Here is a 19,730-nt window from a genome sequence, read left to right on the forward strand (position 1 = left end):
CATTTGTGTGATAGGCAGAACATCTTTTTAGCTTGATGACAGCATAATGTTATTGGTGAATACCACTCGTGTTGCTACTGCATAGTAACAGAGTGAAACAGGTTCACCTATTTCTCAAATTTTTGAGATACCCTGCCCTTTCGGGATAATCTGAGGTAGACTGGGCACATTTCAGGGCCTAAAGTGACAGCCTTAGGCCTGTTCATGAGATTGCGTGATATACAATGTGAGATGATCAGCCTGGGTAGCCATTATCCCACAGGATGCCTTTGATGCTCCCTATTTTAGCATCAAGCTTGCATGGTGAACTAATGACTTGAGACCTATTTATGAGGTTGTCGACAAGGCCAGTCTTATAGCACGTGGAACTGTTAAGAATCCCAACACGTGTATGGACCAGTGAAGGTAGGCTTATGGTAGGCCATGATAGAGAACCCCCCTGGCAGATTTCTCAACTAGTTCCATGCGTTACAAGATTGGCTTTATTGGCAACCTCGTAAATAGGGCTCACCATGTTCACCATGCAAGCTTGATGCTGAAATAGGGTGCATCAGAGACATCCTGCAGGGTAAGCGGCTATGCTGTGCCAATCATTTCATACTGTATACTGCGCAAACTCATGAATGGGCCTAAGGACAATATTTCCGGCCCTGAAAAGTGCCCAGTCCGCCTCAGATTACCACGGAAGGCCAAGGTATCTCAAAAATTTGAGCAACAGGTGAAGCTAGCTGTTTCACGCCGCTGCTATGCGGTAGAAACCGAAGTGGTATTCCCCATTAGCAGGTTGCTACTCTCAAGCCAAAAATACGTTCTGCCTTTCTCATAAATGAGTAATACGTGTGTGAATTTCAGTGCCAGTGTAATGCTAGGTATGTAGGCCATATGTCCCAAAGACTGGCAGATCATATCAAACAGCATGTCCCAGCCGCTGTTTGCAACGGGCAACATACAGAACATAACCAACCAGCCCGTGCTTGCAAAACTAAAACAGTACCCAACATTAGATGTGATTCTGTGATTGGACAACATTTGCGAAATAATCCAAAACAAAAACAGAATTACCTGGAAAAACTCAGCAGGTCTGGCAGCATCGGCGGAGAAGAAAAGAGTTGACGTTTCGAGTCCTCATGACCCTTCGACAGAACTTGAATCCTCAGTGTGCTAAGAATTACACTGACGACCAGTTTAAGATTATCAATCGGGCTCACAGTGTGGCACATTTGCATGTACTGGAAGCTACATATATTAATACACAGGGCCCTGATGTTTGCAGACAGAAAGAACATGTACACATTGCACCTGTTACAGCTTAACAAAATAAGTGACAACCATTCGCTGACTCATTCCTCAGGGTAATGCCTTGACCAGTCAGAGTCAAGCTGCTTTGTTTAAATTTCAAACAATGCTTGGCGTTAACTGTCAATCACCATTAACTGCTGCATTCTCCATGGCAATGCCTGTACCAAACAGTACACTTGCCAACCAATCGGCACTCTTATATGCATGAAGTTGTTGCTTTCCCTGACATTGGTATTCTTGTGATTGTCCTGATGAGTGCAAGACAAAAAGTTTTGACAAAATATCTTCTTTCAGCAATGCTCATGTTCTGTACTACCAAATGACTAGAATGAATTCTGATGATGTAAAATGTATTTCCTCGGTGGTGCTAGAGCCCTGATCTTGCAGAAAATACTGATTTCTGACATAGGTACTGATTTCTTTCATTATGCATTGTGAAGTTTATTCAGCATTTGGAGCTAAAATTTACTCTACAATGACTTTTATATGTATACACATTAAAATGAAAAGAATTGTTCATGAGCCATTATTAACTCTTGATGTTTTTCCCCCATCTGAAGCTAATAAATGTGTGTATTAAGCTGAAATATCTTCAAGCATCTTAAAACACAAAACTTTTGAAAACTGCAGAATATGCTTGTGAGCACAGGAAATTGCAGCCCTTTACATGATTTATCCATCGTGGTTTTGTTTGCTTCAAACTTGTACTGTTGAAAGATATGGCCTTATTGTCTGATTTGTGTTGCTTAAGTGGACTGGTTGCAGTTATCAGCAGTCTCAGATTTTAAGAGTTATTTTGATTTTGTGCTGAAACATTAGTATAGTTTACAAAAACAAAAATTGCTGGAAAAACTCAGCGGGTCTGACAGCATCTGTGGAGAGAAAGACAGAGTTAACGTTTTGAGTCCGTATGACTCTTAGTTTATTTGGGCAGTTGTTGAATTATGTCATATACCTTATCCAGGGCCTTGAAGATCTTCAGTCTCAACATTTAAGACCCTTGTATCTGTTTCTTAGCTCAGGCTAAACTTGACCCATGTTACTAGCCTGCCTGATCACTCCATTAAGGAATTTCGCTAGGCTCGCTCAGCAAAGGTAGTGTTGTTTGCTTGCTGTGCAGGTAGTTAATACTTCTGGTGAGGGTACACAAGTTGTCTTTGTCTGTTTGCCTGGTGCTGAGTTAATAATCAAATGAAATTGAAAGCTACTTAACTTAGACAAGCTAGCTTCCTAATCTGCACAACCTGCTTTATGAATAAAACAATCTCTGAAATGAAGGAACTGTTTTCTGAGTTCAGTACAGCAACACTTCCCTAATACTGTGCTCATTTTAAAGATAAGTTGATCAGTATTAAATGGGTTTTAAATGCAGGGATGCAGAACAACTTCCAAGTTAACGCCCCTGCATCTGAGCTGCGAATATTCACCTGCTGGACATAGCTCCTGAAACTATCCAACAAAACGTTGTTATTGCTTCAGGGCAAGTTTTCCAGGTGTTTTTTTCTTCTTCTGACCCTGAAAATCAGTGATCATTGGAGGCTGTGCACCATTGACACGGACAGGGTTCAAAACCCTGTCTGTCCTTGCAAAACAGAAATGTGGTATCTAATATGGATTGATCAGAACTGTACATAGTAATCCCAAGTTCAGCCTGATTTGGGCACTGTGCAGTTGCAGCCTATTTAGGATTGGAACTCAACTGGTTTGGTAATGCAAACCTAGCATCCTACTTGTGAATTAAAGATGACAACAAATGTGTTGGCTACTAAGGCCGGAAGTAATTTATGTACGTATCAAACAAGAAGCAGTAAGGTGATTCTGATGTCTGGGCTCCAGGGAAATCTGATTAAAATTTAAAATAGTGATTTAGATAAATGTATGTCAGTTATGTCATATCTTATCCCACCTTCTGTGTTTCAAAGGTTTTATTACTTTTAGGGAGTTTCTGATTTTAGCCAGTTGATGTCTGCAAAGGAGAAATATCTGGAGGATTTACCTCCAATGCATTAGTTTAGGTTAGAGAAGCTCTGAATGAAGGGATCAGAGTAAATCTTGTACTTAGATCTAAAGAATCATCTTAGTAAAAATGAATGGTTCAGTAATTGGAGAATCGGAGTTCCTTATAAGGCAATGCTTCCATATTTCTATACCTTAGTCTGCCTATTCTTCAACAACAGCATTATTGCAGAGTCTGAGGTGTTCTGACTTTGGTTATGGTTTTCAACAGACCTCCTAGTCTACAATCAGTGCTAGGAAGGCACTTAGCTCATGAATTCTGCCCTTTTCGCCTCCTTGTACTTGCTAGGTTTCGTGAGGCCAGGGAAACCAGGCTGACTGTGGTTAAAAATACAGTCACTTTTAAAATGAAAACTTGCAGCCTCATTAGAATAGTTATGTGACTAACTCTCTTTCTGAGTGTGGATTATCCCCCTCCCCTTCTTCTGCTTCCGTTAAAACTGAAAGCGGGCAGGTTCCAGGCGGGTGTTGGGCTCCTGTTTCAGATGGTTAGCTTTTTAGCCTTCTACCGAACTGGTTTTGGTGATTAAAATTATCCCCTTAATCTTCATTTGGCTTGGTAAAACTTGAAGTGCAAGTCAATATTGACTTTGGCTGGCATATTTGCAAAAATGATCCATTACTCAGTATTTAGCCTCGTCACCTTCAACATACAATAATCAGTAAAATAAATTTAATATTTTGGCTGTTCCACAGCTAGGAAGGAAAATTGCGAAGAATTTAGTCCGGAATGGATTAAGCAGAACTTAAGCACAGTATGTGCCAAACAAAACTTGTACAAAACCCATATACTAATGGTAAAGAAAGATTAGTTTCAGTATGGCATTAGAATTCTTTTGTTCATCTAAATGGATAAATAGCAATTTACATAACAACTGTTCCTTAATCCTTGAATAATCGTCCTAGAATTTCCTGAAAAAAGTAACCAAGAATGTTATGCACGTAAACTAAAACACACAAACTGGCGTAATATAAGTGGAAATGTCTTTGGGCAAAGCTTACGCTAATTTCTTCTTGTCTGTTTAAGCATGAAAACCATCATTTATGATATTAAGCACTGCATTTTTAAGAAATGCAACCTTGGTAATTTTTCATTTTGCTAAAGTGTATTATTCTGTTGCGATAAAACTGTATTAGAAGCAACGTAACTCCATATTTTAAGTTTTCGTGAGGAGAAGTCAAAACAAATTGCTTAAAAATTGTCAAAGTACCAGAAATGTGACTGGGTCCTGGTGCACTATCGGAAATGCATGTGAACTACGTTATTGCATAAGGAGGCAAGCTGTTAATAAACAAGAAATGGTTAATTGATTTAACGTTGATGAAATTTGTGTTTAGTATAAAAATAGGCATACTTTTCTTAACATCTGACCTTCCTCAATCTTTAATGTTGTAAATTGGCATTAAGCCATAGTTAACTTGTTTTGGTACAAGCTTTCAGGAAAATCAGGGCAGTTGAAACTTGACTTTGTATTTTCCTTCACATTAACGCCTGTACTTTCCATTATGGAAAGCTTTCATATATAAAGTTTGAAATAGTAAGACACATTTATTGTAATATTATGATTATATGAAGATATTAAACATAAGATTCTTTGGAAAGCACAAAATGCATGATCATGTTGCACTGTTGTTGTTAAAAGCTAATGTGCACAATGAAATTAATGCGTGTAGTTACATTTTACCAACTTCCTGTACCTTTTTCCTCTTCCAGGAAATAGTCTTGTTACTTTGACCTTCCATTTGTTTAAATACCATGGACTTATTGAGCATTTCCATCTGGATTTGGTAAAACTGCGTCGATTTTTAGGTAAGTAACTTTATGTATTTACCAGATGCCCTTTTCCATATTGGTCTCAATTTTGTCGTCAGCGACAAAGCAACAGCACTCTCTCTTGACCCCAAGAAAGTTGCCCACAAAGATCTAGCAAACTCTGTGGCATGGATTTTTTGCTTTCCCAACATTAATTTGAACCTGGTGCCAAGTGAAAGGGATCATCAGGTGCCCAGCAACTGTGACACCATCAAGCAAGATAAGCAGCCAATCACATTGAAGTATTCTCATAGACAGTAAACCAGGAAGTTAATAGCACTAATCCTCTTTCACTTTTTAATATCATTTTATAGATAACAAAATAAAAATTGTGCCAGATACATGGGATGAAGGTAGAAGCTCAAATATCAGGAGCATTTAAAAACGATTTTAAAAATGTGGATTTTTTTTATCTTAAAGATGAGATTAGTTTTTCAGGGCCTTTGAAGCTGTGCAGAAATAATTATGAACCTAGTACGTTGTTTAAAAACTTCATTCAGCAAGGTGTAACTTTTTCAAGTGTTTTTTTAATAGCGAGACTAATAGTGTAAAAGGACTACTTCTCATAAGTTCTGCCGATTTCTAATTGATTGCAGATTGGGGAAACTTCAACAATGCATCCTATGGGGAAACATAAAATCACTGACACCAACTCTTGGATTTCTTTGTTTAACTGTACATGTGCAGACTCCAGAAGTTGTTGTATGTCTGAGTAGTAATGACAGCAAATGTTAACAGTTTTGCCATTGCTACTATCAAAATCCAGGCACCTGGTACAGGTGTTATGATTAGTAACAGTGTAATGCATTAATGAAGTCTGAGGAGTTGATGATTAATATTTCTACTTTCTAGTAAGACTGTAAACAAGTTAGTTACATTCTTATTGGAGAGATAGAGTATAGAGGCAGGGTGGAATGTAGAGGTAGGGGAGTATATTTTAGCACCAAGTTGCAAGTCCAAAAAGTGCTACTGAAATAGTAGAGGTAGAAGTTTGGGAACAAAGGTTTTGAAATCAATATACTTGAACTGGACATCAGCTGGAAAGGGATGTTAGGCAAGTAGCACTTTGCTTTGGATAAATGGGATGGATAAGTTCTGGATGAGTTGGAGGTTATGGAGCTTGGTGGACCAGAATGGAGAGCTTAAGGCATGTCATGGAATTTATTTTATGCAAAACTTCATTGTGAGTTTTAGCATAAGCTTTTCCAACTTGAAAACTAATGAATTACCATACTTCAAATTAAATTTACAAAGATAAATATAAAGAATTAACTCTTGGATATCTTTAATATTCCCAAATACTTTTGATCAAAATTGTAAGTGATGAAATAACTTGTTTTGTTTTCTATGCAGTAATGGTCCAGGAGGACTACCACCGTAACAACCCTTACCACAATGCGGTACATGCTGCTGATGTAACTCAGGCCATGCACTGTTACCTAAAGGAAGCTAAGGTAAAAAAATTTTTTAAAGCTTCAAAGAATTTATGGGCAGAATCTTCTGGTCAGCATGCAGGGGCGGGCTGCCGAAATGTTAAGGGCCTATTAAGGTCATTAAGAGATTAATTAAAGTACGTAAGAATGCTGCCCGTCCAACCTTAAGGTTGGCAGACAGGCGAAAAGCCTGAGCAGCCTTCGCATTTTTCAGGAAACCTCATCCATGGGCGGGATGAGGTTTCCTGAAGCTTTTATAAAATAAATTAATTAATTTACCCACCTTAACAAACATGTCCCAACTCATGTGACACAGCTCCGTGCCTCAGGGAGATTGCTGCGCTCTTTTGCGCGCATGCGGGCGGGCCTTAATTGGTCCGCCTGTGTAAAATGGCGGGGCACAGCTGATCACAGGCGGCGATTGGCTCTGCGCCTGCCCCCACTCAGCCTGACGCCATAGGAAAATTCCAGGCCGATATGTTTTATTTAGATTTTCCCCAGTTCAGTTCAAACATTAAAAATATGATTTATTAGCACGTTTTCTGAAAAATGTTTTTCCCGGGGTGACCAGCTCTCAGGAGTGGGGATGGGCGTGGAAAATAAAGGACACTTTAGGATGGCGACCATTCAGGTGGGGTTGCCATCCATACTGTGGAAGCTGAGGAGGGGGTTGGGAGGGGGGTTGCTGTCCAATCTGTCTGTACTGTCCATAATGTTGGGGGGGCGGGGGGCTACGGGGTTGCTTTCGATACAGAGGGAGAAGGATGGTGATCACTGCCCAGACTATGAGAGGGGGAAGGTCAACAATGGCGTGTTTCTTTGACCAGTGAGATTGAACAATCCTTACTGAGACATGCAGAGACTAAATCAGGAGTTGAGGTACCAACCTGGTGAAGCTACCAACACAGGACTGCATGCATTTAAACAGTGGAAGCATCATGCCGTAGACAGAGCTAAGTGATGCCATAACCTGTGTGTCAAATCTAAGTTCTGCTGTCCTGGCACATCTTGTCATGAATGGTAGTGTACAATTAAGCAACTCATGGGAGGAGAAGGCTTCATGAATATTGCAATTCTGAGTGATGATGGAAGCAAGTTTGAGAGTACAAAATGAAAACTGAACTGTTTGAAACCATCTTCAGCCAGAAGTGCTAAGTGTGTGATCCATCTCAGCCTCCTCCTGAGCTCTCCACTGTCACGGGCCAGCCGTCAGCCAGTTTCATTCACTGCATGTGATATCAAATAATGGCTGAGTGTACCAAATATAGCAAAGGTAATGGCCCCAACACCATTCCAGTGGCATAAGACGTAGGAGCAGAAATAGGCCATTCGGCTCATCAAGTTTGCACTGCCATTCATTGAGATCATGGCTGATCTGATAATCCTCAACTCCACTTTTGTGCTTTTTCCGCATAGTCCTTGATTCCCTTACTGATTAAAAATCTGTATCTCTGCCTTGAATATATTTAACAACCCAGCTTCTACAGCCCTCTGAGGTAAAGAATTCCACAGATTAACTATCCTCAGTGAAGAAGTTCCTCCTCATCTGTTTTAAATGGGTGCCCCCTTACTCTGAGATTATGCCCTCTGGTCATAGACTGTCCTCCAAGGGGAAATAACCTCTCAGCATCTACCCTGTCAAGCCCCGTAAGAATCTTATATGTTTCAGTAAGGTCGCCTCTCATTCTTCTAAACTGTAATGAGTACAGGCCCAACCGACTCAACCTCTCCTCATAAGAAAATCCCTTCATACCTGGAGTCAACCTAGTGACCCTTCTCTGGACTGCCTCCAATACCAATATATCCTCCCTTAATTAAGGGGACCAAAACTGTTCACCGTATTCTGGTGTGGTCTAACTAGTGCCTTGTATAGTTTTAGCAAGCCTTCCCTATTTTTGTACTCTATTCCCTTTGAAATAAAGGTCAACATTCCATTTGCCTTCCTTATTACTTGTTGAACTTGTATGTTAGCTTTTTTGGCTTCATGCACAAGGGCTCCCAAATCCCTCTGCTGCAGCCTTCGGCAGTCTTTCTCTATTTAAATAATATTCAGCTCCTCTATTCTTCCTGCCAAAGTGCATAACCTCACGTTTTCCCACATTATATTCCATCTGCCAAGTTTTTGCCGTCTTACTTAACTTGCCGATATTCTTCTGTAGACTCCTTGTGTAATCCTCACCATTTGCCTTCCCAACTATTTTTGTATCATCCACAAATTTGAGATAGTACATTCACTTCCCTCATCCAAGTCATTCATATATATTGTAAATAATTGTGGCCCCATCACTGATCCCTGTGGCACTCCACTAGTTACAGATTGCCATCCTGAAAATGCCCCCCTTATCCCAACTCTGTCTTCTATTAGTTAGCCAATCCTCTATCCATGCTAATATACTACCCCCAACACCATGGGCTCTTATTAAGTAGCCTTACATGCGGTAAATTATCAAACGCCTTTTGGAAATCCAAATGTATTAAGTCTACTGGTTCCCCTTTATCCACCCTGTTTGTTACCTTCTCAAAGAATTCTAATAAATTTATCAGGCATGATTTCCCTTTCATGAAATCATGCTGACTCTGCCTGATTAGATTATGTAATTCTAAATGCTCTGCTATAAAATCCTTTATAATAGACTCTAACATTTTCCCAGTGACAGATATTAAGCTAACTCGCCTGTTTTTTGACTCCCTTTTTGAATAAGGGTGTAACATTGGCAGTTTTCCAATCCCCTAGGACTTTGCAAGAACCTAAGGATTCTTGGAAGATTACTACCAGTGCATCAGCTATTTGTGGAGCTACTTCCTTTAATATCTTAGGATGTAACCCATCAGGTCCAGGGAACTTATCGGCCTTTAGCTCCATTAGTTTCACTAGCACTTTTTCTCTTGTGATCGTTGTTGTATTTATTTCCTCCCTTTCTTTTGCCCCTTGATTAATTAGTATTGGAATGCCATTAGTGTCTTCTACCATGAAGACTGAAGCAAAGTATTTATTCAACTCCTCTGTCATTGCCTGGTTCCCCATTATTATTTCCCCAGCCTCATTCTGTAAGGGGGCTATGTTCACTTTGGTCCCCCTCTTCCTTTTTATATAGTAAAGAAACACTTAAGGTCCGTTTTTATATTACTTGCTAGTTTACTCTCAAAACTTATTTCCTCCCACTTTTTTTTTTGGTCATCTTTTGTTGGTTTTTAAAACTTTTCCAATCTGGCTTAGCACTCATTTTTGCCACATTGTATGTCTTTTTCTTTTAATTTGATACTACCCTTAACTTCCTTGGTTAGCCACAGTTGGTTTATCCCCTTCCTTGAATCCTTCCTCCACACTAGGGTATACCTTAATTTTGAGTCATGAGCTATTTTCTTAAATGTCTGCCATTGTTCATCGACCATTTTTTTCTGCTAAAATCCTATCCCAGTCCATTCCAGCCAATTCTGCCCGCATTCCTTTGTAATTACCGTTATTTAAATTTAGCACAGTTGTTTCCGACCCAAGTTTCTTACTCTCAAACTGAATGCTAAATTCTACCATATTATGGTCACTGTTTCCTAAGATATCTTTTACCCTGAGATCATTTGTTAAACCTGCCTCATTACACATTACCAGATCTAAAATAGCCTGATCCCTGGTTGGATCCATAACATATTGTTCTAGGAAACTGTCCCAAATACACCCTATGAATTCTTGCTTGTGGCTACCTCTGCCAATTTGATTTTGAGGTGAAAAACTATGCTCCCAAATTAGCTGCGCCTATAGCTGATTTGTCCTACCATGGATACAATGCTAACATCTACCAGACAAAGTGGAAAATTGCCCAGGTATGCCATGAACATAAAAAGCAGAGAAAAATCCAAGCTGGCTAATTATTGTCCCATCATTCTACTTTGAGCAAAGTGTAGGAAGGTGTCATCTTCAGTGCTGCCACTGATTAAGGGGCCCTTAATCATCAAAAGCTTGCTCACTGATGATCAGTTTGAGCTTTGCCAGGACCACAAATGTATACAAAAAAGCTGGATTCCAGAGGTGAGATGAGAGTGAGTTCCCTTGACATCAAAGCAGCAGTTGATAAGTGTGGCCATTGAGGAGCCCAAGTAAAATTGAAGTCAGTTTTGGAATTGGGGAGTGGAGTAGAGGATGGAAAATGTTCCCCTGGCTGGAGTCATGCTAGTACAAAAGAAGATGGTTTGGTTTTTGGATACCAAACATGTCAGCCCTTTGCGACAGTAGTTTCTTAGGGCAGGTCCTATGTCCAGCTATCCTCAGCTGCTTTTTCAATGACTTCTCCTCCATAATTAGAATATATATTTCAATGTAAAATTATGTACAGAAAGCATGATAAAGAGGAGAGAAATATAGGGTTAAGAGATAAGAATTGAAAAGATAAAGTTAAAGAATTAAATTGAGGAAATGAGATTCCATACATATAAAATTCAATTTTCAGGGCCAGCAAGGGCGTTTGACAATAATTAGGTTTTATCAGGCCATTAAAATTTCACTTACACCTGAATGTACCAACCCTAACTTTTTGTGAAGTATCTAGTGGGTAAGGATAGCAGCTTAATGCCCTTGTACCTTGTGGCATGGTATGGTGTAACAAAACTTGTGGAGGTGTAAGGAAAATTTGACTGAAAAGCCTTGATTCTATACTTAACTGCACACGTGTGGATACTAAAAGTTGCTGTCGAATTTACTGCATAATAATGCTGAGCACTGATGTTCTCACCATTCACAAGTTCCAGCCTGTTGTTATGATGGAAAGCAACAGTTGCTTATGCTTCAATATTTATCAAATAAGACAATTCAACATGTTCGTTTTAGTTTTGTTTTAGTTATTTTTATCTAAATGTATGATAGTCACCTTTTTCCTCAAAGCTTGCCAAGTCCGTTTCTCCATGGGATATTCTGTTGGGTTTGCTGGCAGCTGCCACACATGACATGGATCACCCTGGTGTTAACCAGCCTTTCCTAATCAAAACCAATCACTACCTAGCAAGTTTATACAAGGTAAGTGTTGGTCAAATTTGAAATTCATAAGGAATTTATTGTTTTACTATTAAAAGAAAGGAATGCTTACAAATGGAATGAATTCTGCTGAATTACAAAACATAACCACAAATACATTTTATAAATATGGAATTAAATTCCTTGATATTGTAATTGTTTGATTTTTAAATGCAGTCAGACATGAATTTATAGAGATGTTTGCACATTTCTATAAAAGGAACATTTTTTGGAAGTTAAATTTATTTTGCCAGCTGTTGCATAACAATAAGGGGAAAAATATGAATCCAAGCAGTGCCTTATCACATGTCAAATGTCTTCAAGCACTTTGCATAAAATAAATAATCTTAAATGCAATGACTGCTTACATGTCAGCACATGTGAGAACCATTATGTGCATTGCATGATTTCAAACAGCAATGAGTTGAATGACCTGTCATTCAGTTTTTGACACTGTAGGTTCCTGATTCTAATTATTACAACAAGGTGACTCCATAAGGATAGGATAGGTTTTATGCATTTGCAATCAAGATGCTGATTTAATGGAAAAACCTGTGGCTTTTGCAACATCATTCCTGACATATGCACCCTTGTATGTGAAATATGTACAGAGAAAATCAATCTGAAAATGTTACTTCTAGATTTAAATTGTGTGTTTTCTTGGGATTTGTTACTGTTCTTTATTGTCTTGAACTTGTGGATAGCGGAAAAAGGAACAGGGAACAGGGATTTTGTATAGGATTCCTGTGGGGCAAGTAAAATTGCACCCAAGTTACAGAACACCCACTCCTTGTGAACACTGATTGGAATGTCCAGTTAGGAAAAACAAACTTGCCTGATGGTCTTAACCTTATCATGTTGCCATTTGTTATGCATTTCAGCTTGAAATTGTCAAAATGCTTCACTACTCCTGTAGTCATACACAGCCCTTGCTGAAATAAAAATGTTAACTTTTCATGCACAGCTAGCAGCTTTTTACAGGTTACTGACATTGAATTTTTAAGCCCAACCCTTCTAGAGCACCCTATACTGCCCTGGGAGTGCCACAAAATCTTTAATTAGGTGACATTACATTATCATTTCAGCCATCTCATTTGTGCACAGCTGCATGGCATATGTTAGGAGCAGTGCCTCTGGTGGTGAAATGCCAGAACTGCTTTATCTGTTCATTTACGTCACTGCTGTAAAATACACTTCTTGTTTTACAACAGAGAGATTTGTCAACATACTCAGATAAATTAATGCTAGATTATCAACTTAATAGTCATACGGAGGAGGATTGAGTGACACAATAGGTTAAGCAAACCTTTCACCTCTGGCTCAAATCCAGCTCAGATTATTAGATTCAAAACCTTCACTACAAAAAGGTCTCAATCCTTTGCTTGATAGGCACAAAACTGCTCCTAACTATTAGTTGTGATTAAATTATCATTGTCACTCACAAGATCAGAATTGTTGTTACAGGGTAGAAGAAGCTTTACTCTGAATCTAAGCGGGCTATACCTGATTTGGAAGTGGCGAATGCTAGCATTAGTTGTCTAACATGGAAAAAGTTTCAGTCTCCAGGATTAACATCTTCACCTTGAGCACAAAAAAGTAAATTTGTAAACATAACCAGTCATTCTTGAAAGAAAATGTTCAAATGAAATTTGATTTTTTTTTACCCATTCTCTTGCCTTACCAGTCACCTTACCTGTAGATATCAAATTTTGGTGGTGCATAGTATCGCAGCTGACTACTTTCCCTTTGCCACATCACCATTCTTAATATGTGAGCCTAAGCTGTGATTATGCCTAGGCTGTTCAACAACAGAGAATCACATGTTAGTAATGGGTAATGATCACTTCTCCTCCCCAACCCAGGGAGGAGTTAATTTGGACCAGAAATCATACCTGCAACACACGTTACTTCATGTGATTCAGCTATTTAGTATTCTGCCGACAGTAGGAGAGACGGTTGTAGTCTTGGTGTGGGCAGTTAATCTTTGAGGGTCGGGAATGGGGGGGGGAGTGAAGGAGGAGGGAAGGGAGGATTGAAGGAGGAAGGGGAATGAAAGAGGAGATGAGGGAAGGCTGGAAGTAATATGCAACCATATTATTGATTTGACTCTTGAATTAAATTTGAGATTTTGCTTCAGTGCACAGAGTGTCAGCCAGTCTAAGTCGTGTGTATGTATGTTCATACTTTATTCTCTGGCAGTAACACATTCCTTAAATTTAGCCATAGCATCTAAAATAGCTATGTGCAAACAGGATGTATATAGAGTTGTTTTTAACAATTTCCAGTTTCCTAGCCCTAAATTGTAGTCTTTTCACCATGGGCATTCTCTACACCTCCATTCCCTCACCAGCTTGGTCTGGGAGCTTGCCAATTCTTTGAATGGAGGCCCAACCAGTCTCCATCCACCACCACCCTCCTCCACATGACTGAACTTGTTCTCGCCTCCCTTAACACTACTCACTTCTTCCAAATAAAAGTGTCGCTTTGGGTACATGCATGGACCCTAGTTATACCTGCCTTTCTGTGGGATATGTGGAAAATTACTTGTTCCAGTCTCACTTGGCCCCTCTTCCCCCATCTCTTTCTGGTATGTTGATGACTGTCTAAGTGCCGTTTTCTGCTCTCGGCCTGACTGCTTCCAATTTCTATCCTTCTCTTGCCTTTATTTGGCCCATCTCTAACTCTTCCCTTCCCTTCCTTGATTTCTCTACTTCCGTTTCTGGGGATAGGCAGTCAACCATTATTCACCATAAGCCCACTGATTCCCACAGCTATCTTGTATACACATTCTCACACTCTCCTCCCTATAAGGACTCTGTCTGTTCTCCCAGTTTCTTTATCTCTGATGCATGTTTAGATGATGCAACCTTCCATACTAGCAATTTTGATATGTCTTCCTTTTTCCTCAGCTGAAGATTTTCCCCTCCGTGGTTGATGGGACCCACCACTGTGTCTGATCCATTTCATGCACTTCTGCCCTCACCCTTACCCTCCTTCCCAGAGCCATGATAGGGTTCCCATAGCCCTCACCTTCCATGCCACCAGTCTCTGTATTCAATAGATCATCCTCCCCCATTTCTGCCACTTCCAGCGTGATGCCACCACCAAAGACATCTTCCTTGCTCCTCCTCTTTCAGCATTCTGAAAGGACCATTCTCTCTCCGATACCCTCATCTCTTCCTCAGCCATCCCCAACACCACCTCCTTTTCCTAGGACACCACCTATCCATGGAAACTCATGAGTTGTAACACCTGCCTTTTTAACTCCTCCCTTCTCACTGACCAATGCCCCAAACACACCTTTGAGATGAAACAATTTATTTGTACTTCTCTCTGCTCATGATATGGCCGCCTTTACATCAGGGAGACCAAACACAGATTGGGTGAATGCTTTGTATATCACCTCCGTTCAGCGCACAAGTGACCCTAAGCCTCCAGTCTTCTGTTGTTTGAATTCTCTACTTTCCGCCCACTTTGACCTTTATGTCTTCTTGCTACTGCAGTGAAGCTCAAAGCCTCTTACATCCCTAACTTCTCACTCTTGAAGAAAGATCATCATTCTGAAACATTAGCTTTGCTGCTTTCTCCACAGATGCTGCCAGACCTGCTGAGTATTCTCAGCATTTTCTGTTTTTACTTCAGATTTCCAGCATCTGCAGTGTTGCTCTTTCATGCAAATAGCACCCTCTGGTGTAGTAATTTCAGTATTGAATCTGGTGGAAAATTGTCATATTTATTTTGGTGCTTGAGCAGGATTAAGTTCCTGCCAATTAAACCAACTGCAAGCCAATAATGTTTAAGTAAAATCTTTTCCCTAAACATTTTTGAAATGCCCCCTTTTTTGAAAATGAAAATTTAGAATATTTGATTAGTTTATTCTTGTCTATATTGTTAATTGTATGCCTGAACATATTGTATTATATCTACAATGCAGCAATATTGTACAATTGGTTATGTATTTTGCACAGAGAAACTGTTCCAAGTTATGAGTGTCATTCTTAATTATAAAGCAGCTGCCATAATTTATAATTCCATATGCTATATTTACAGAGAAAACACTGGATGTTTGAAACTGCATCATTGGGTTAAAAATTTCACAATCTCAGAATATCCCAAAAGTGCTTCACAACCAGTGAAGTACTTTTAAAATATAGTCACTGTTTTAATATAAGTAATATCTTTAATGTCAGCACAACAATTAAGATTTCAGGAGTTTAATTATATCAATTCAATCCTATATTATTCTACTATTTCTTTCTGTGTAGTGTATTAGAAGACAATAACTAGGATGTTTTATGAGCTGTGTTTTTGAACACTGGTAAAATTGTTGCCCAACGTAGGTAATACATGTTAGAATAGTGACCAACAGCCCTGTTAATCTGTGGCTTGAGGTATATTTTTATTTAAGCTGCCCACATAATGATCGTTGGCCTGGCCTGTTCATTCCATTGATTGATTGATTTAGGTGGTGTATACTGTGTAATCTGCACTCTTTTTCATGTTAAATTATCTGCACACTTCTGGAGTGGACTGGCAATGGGAAAGAGTCATTTAAGGAATGCTTTCCCTTTTTAGAATAATCAGGGGGTGAGAAAATGTCAACAAGCTTCATTGGGCAGAATCAAAATCATTTGATTGGTTGTTTGGTGTTTTCAGCAGCATGGCAGCCCAGTCAGAAACTGGCTACTTAGTGTGACACTGCATGGGCGATAGGGCTTTTGTTCTGGATTGCAGAACTCCCAGTCTTCTGTGGGATTTTCCTCCTTGTTGGGCTATCATTAGGTAGTTGGAGGAGTATACATAAAGGTATCCTAGTTACTTCCAAAATAGATGCAGCATATGGGGCAAAATTTTTTGAACTTAGTTTCTGGCTGAAAGGTGGGGCCTTTTGCAGGTGGGGAACCCATTTGACACCCCACCTCTGAATTCCCTGACCAATCGAAGACAGGTTGACTTGGCCATTCCATCAAAGGGAAGATTTTTAATTAAAGGGACCACAACATGGGTAACAAGGGGGTCACCAGTACTTGGATTTTTGAGGCTACAGCAATCACAGGGATGGAGAGGAGACCCAAGAAGGCTGCTCCGAGGTCTCGTGCTTAATTGGAGGTCCTGTTGCGAGATCCGAGGAGCTGTAGTGAGGTGAGCTCTCAAGGACGAGAGGAAGAAGGCAACTTCTCCGACCAAGCAACCATAGATGGAAGTGCCTGAGGAAGTCAGCAGCAGAAGTGTAATCCCTTTATCCTGGAGAAAATGCAGCAAGAGGATACAGGGGCTTGGGGGGACAGGAAGATGAGTGACATAGCAATTTCAGGTATTAAGCTCCACACTCTGATTTTCATAGCTTTCTCCTGCACAACATTATTCAGGCCAGCAGATCTTGCAACTCCACCCATTCCTCTGTCTTCAGACCCCTCACATCTCCATGTCAACAGCTAACACTCGACGCTAGACCTAACCCTCGTGCACCCATGCCCCACAGCGACCCTCCACAAATGGTATCCTTCTCTCCTCCGCACAGAAGCTATTATCAACAGTCAACTCTTTGTTCTACTGCAAGGAAAGAAAGCAGAGCACACAACTTGGTGAGAGGCAGAAACCCAGGTTGGGGATGGCCCTCTGGTGCCTGGCACCTTATTGGTGCCCGAACTGATCCTTTGCTGTAGATTTGTGTTGCCTCCTTCCGGCTGGATTTCAGTGTTTCTCCTGTCTGCACTGTGGAGGGGCATGCGACTGAAGTGAAGACAGTTGTTACTACTGTGTGTTAGTGGTGGTGTTCCTCTTCTCTCTCGTCAGAGTGCAAGATGCAACTGCATAAGCTACTCCCACGCCATGGTGAAGGCTGGCAGCAGGGAAGTGCAGCTGAAGGTGAGTGAAGTGCTAAACAGGTGAAGTGCCTTCCAAGAAGATGGTGATCCACTTGTCAAGCATTGATAGCACATTCTCAGGGAAGAACTGCTTTGAACAGTAGCCTTTCACCTGGCCATGGCTGGAGCTTTTCAGTGTAACTGATCAAAGTCTTCCCAGCTTGTCAGTTTCACTAATGATGCTCTTGCTGTGAATCTGTTGGCACCTGTGCTACGAAATTTGTAGCTTTTGTGAAGGCTCTGGTCATCAAGCAGTCTTGTGGTATTTTAGACACCAGTATCTCCTGCCTGGTGCCATGGTTAAGGACATTGCCTTGGGATTGGAGAGGAACTTGGAGTGGGAGAGGAAGGATCCAGTTGTCATGGTCCATGTGGGTACCAACAACATAGTTGGGACTAAGAAAGAGGTTCTGCAGGGGAGGTATGAGCAGCTAGGGGCTAACTTAAAAAGCAGAACCCCAAGGTAATAATCTCTGGGTTATTAGCTGAGCCACGAGCAAATTAGCATAGGATGAATAAGATCAGAGAGTTGAATATGGCTCAAGGAATTGAGAGAAATGGTTTTCAATTCATGGGGCACAGGCACCAATGCTGGGGAAAGAGGGAGCTGTTCCATTGGGACGGTCTTCACCTGAACTCTGCTGGGACCAGTGTCCGGCGGGGGCGGGGGGTTGGGGGTGGGGGGGGGGGGGGGGGGGGGGTCACCTGAGGGGAGATTTGGGAAGTAGTGCAAGGTAATGTTACAGGTAATGATAACCAGAGTGCAACAGGAAGGGGTAGAGCATACAAACATAACAGTGCACCAGGAAATAAGGTCAGAGTAGGCATAAATGTTAAAAAGACAGAATTAAAGGTGCTTTGCAAATGCTGCAGGCATTCAGATAACAAAATGGATGAATTGATAACACAAATAGAAATAAATGAGTGATATGAAAGCTATTACAGAGACATGGTCTCAAGGTGACCACAGCTGGGACCTGAATATTCGAGGGTATTTGGTGCTTCAGATGGACAGGAAGAACGGAAAAGGAGGTGGGGTAGCTCCATTAATAAAGGACGAAATCAGCACAATAGTGAGAAATGATCTTGGTTCAGAAGATCAATAGAAACTAGTTGCAGGAGTAGGCCATTCAGTTCTTCGAGCCTGCTCCGCCGTTCAATATGATCATGGCTGATCCTCTATCTCAACGCCATATTCCTGCTCTCTCTCCATACCCCTTGATGCCCCTAATATCCAAAAATTTATCAATTTTCTTTCTAGAATATACTCAGTGACCCAGCCTCCACAGCCTTCTGTGGTAGAGAATTCAACAGGTTGACCACCTTCTGAGTAAAGAAATTTTTCCTCATCTCAGTCCTAAATGGCCTGCCCCATACCCTGAGACTGTAGCCCCTGGTTCTTGATTCCCCAGCCAGGGGAAACGTTCTCCCTGCATCTAGTCTGTCTAGCCCTGTTAGAATTTTATATGTTTCAATCAAATCCCCTCTCATTCTTCTAAAATTTAAGAATACAGGCCCAGTCGAACCAATCTCTCCTCATACAACAGTCCTGCCATCCCAGGTATCAGCCTAGGTGCCAACCTAGGTATCCCTGGTACCAACCTTCGCTGCACTCCCTCTATGGCAAGCATATCGTTTCTTAGGTAGGGAGACCAAAACTGCACGCAATACTCCAAGTGTAGTCTCACCAAGGCCTTGCATAACTGCAGTAAGACATCCCTACTTCTGAACTCTCATCATCTTGCAATGAAGGGCAACATACCGTTTGCCTTCCTAATTGCTTGCCGCACTTGCCTATTTACTTTCATTGATTGGTGTACAAGGACACCCAGATCCCTTTGTACATCCACATTTTGCAATATATCACCATTTAAATAACACTCTGCCTTTCTGTTTTTCACACCGAAGTGTATAACTTCACATTTATCCACGTTATACTGCATCTGCCATGTGTTTGCCCACATAAACAACTTGTCTAAATCGCCCTGAAGCCGCCTTGCATCCTCCTCGCAACTCAAAACCCCACCTAGTTTTGCATCGTCAGCAAACTTGGAAATATTGCATTTGGTTTCCTCATCCAAGTCACTTATATATATCGTGAATAGCTGGGGCTCAAGCACTGTTCCTTGCGGTATACCACTAGTCACTGCCTGCCATCCGGAAAAAGACCCATTTATTCCCACTCTCTGTTTCTGGTCTGTCAACCAATTTTCAATCCATGCTAGTGTATTACTCCCGATCCCATGTGCTTTAATTTTGCCCATTAGCCTCCTATGCGAGACCTTATCAAAAGCCTCCTT

General features: G+C 40.7%; 1 protein-coding gene across 5 annotated transcripts in view; it reads left to right on the top strand.

Moving 5' to 3' along the window:
* pde7a (phosphodiesterase 7A) overlaps nucleotides 1–19,730 on the top strand; it is a 132,675-nt gene that overhangs the window by 91,304 nt on the left and 21,641 nt on the right. For all 5 annotated transcript variants that reach the window (XM_041190498.1, XM_041190499.1, XM_041190502.1 and 2 more), the window contains 3 exons: nucleotides 5,030–5,125; nucleotides 6,482–6,582; nucleotides 11,435–11,566. In XM_041190498.1, the coding sequence (XP_041046432.1) occupies nucleotides 5,030–5,125; nucleotides 6,482–6,582; nucleotides 11,435–11,566 (329 nt within the window). The remainder of the gene's footprint in view (nucleotides 1–5,029; nucleotides 5,126–6,481; nucleotides 6,583–11,434; nucleotides 11,567–19,730) is intronic.

Source organism: Carcharodon carcharias, chromosome 6 (assembly GCF_017639515.1).
Source record: "Carcharodon carcharias isolate sCarCar2 chromosome 6, sCarCar2.pri, whole genome shotgun sequence".
In the NCBI taxonomy this organism is placed as follows: Eukaryota; Metazoa; Chordata; class Chondrichthyes; order Lamniformes; family Lamnidae; genus Carcharodon; species Carcharodon carcharias.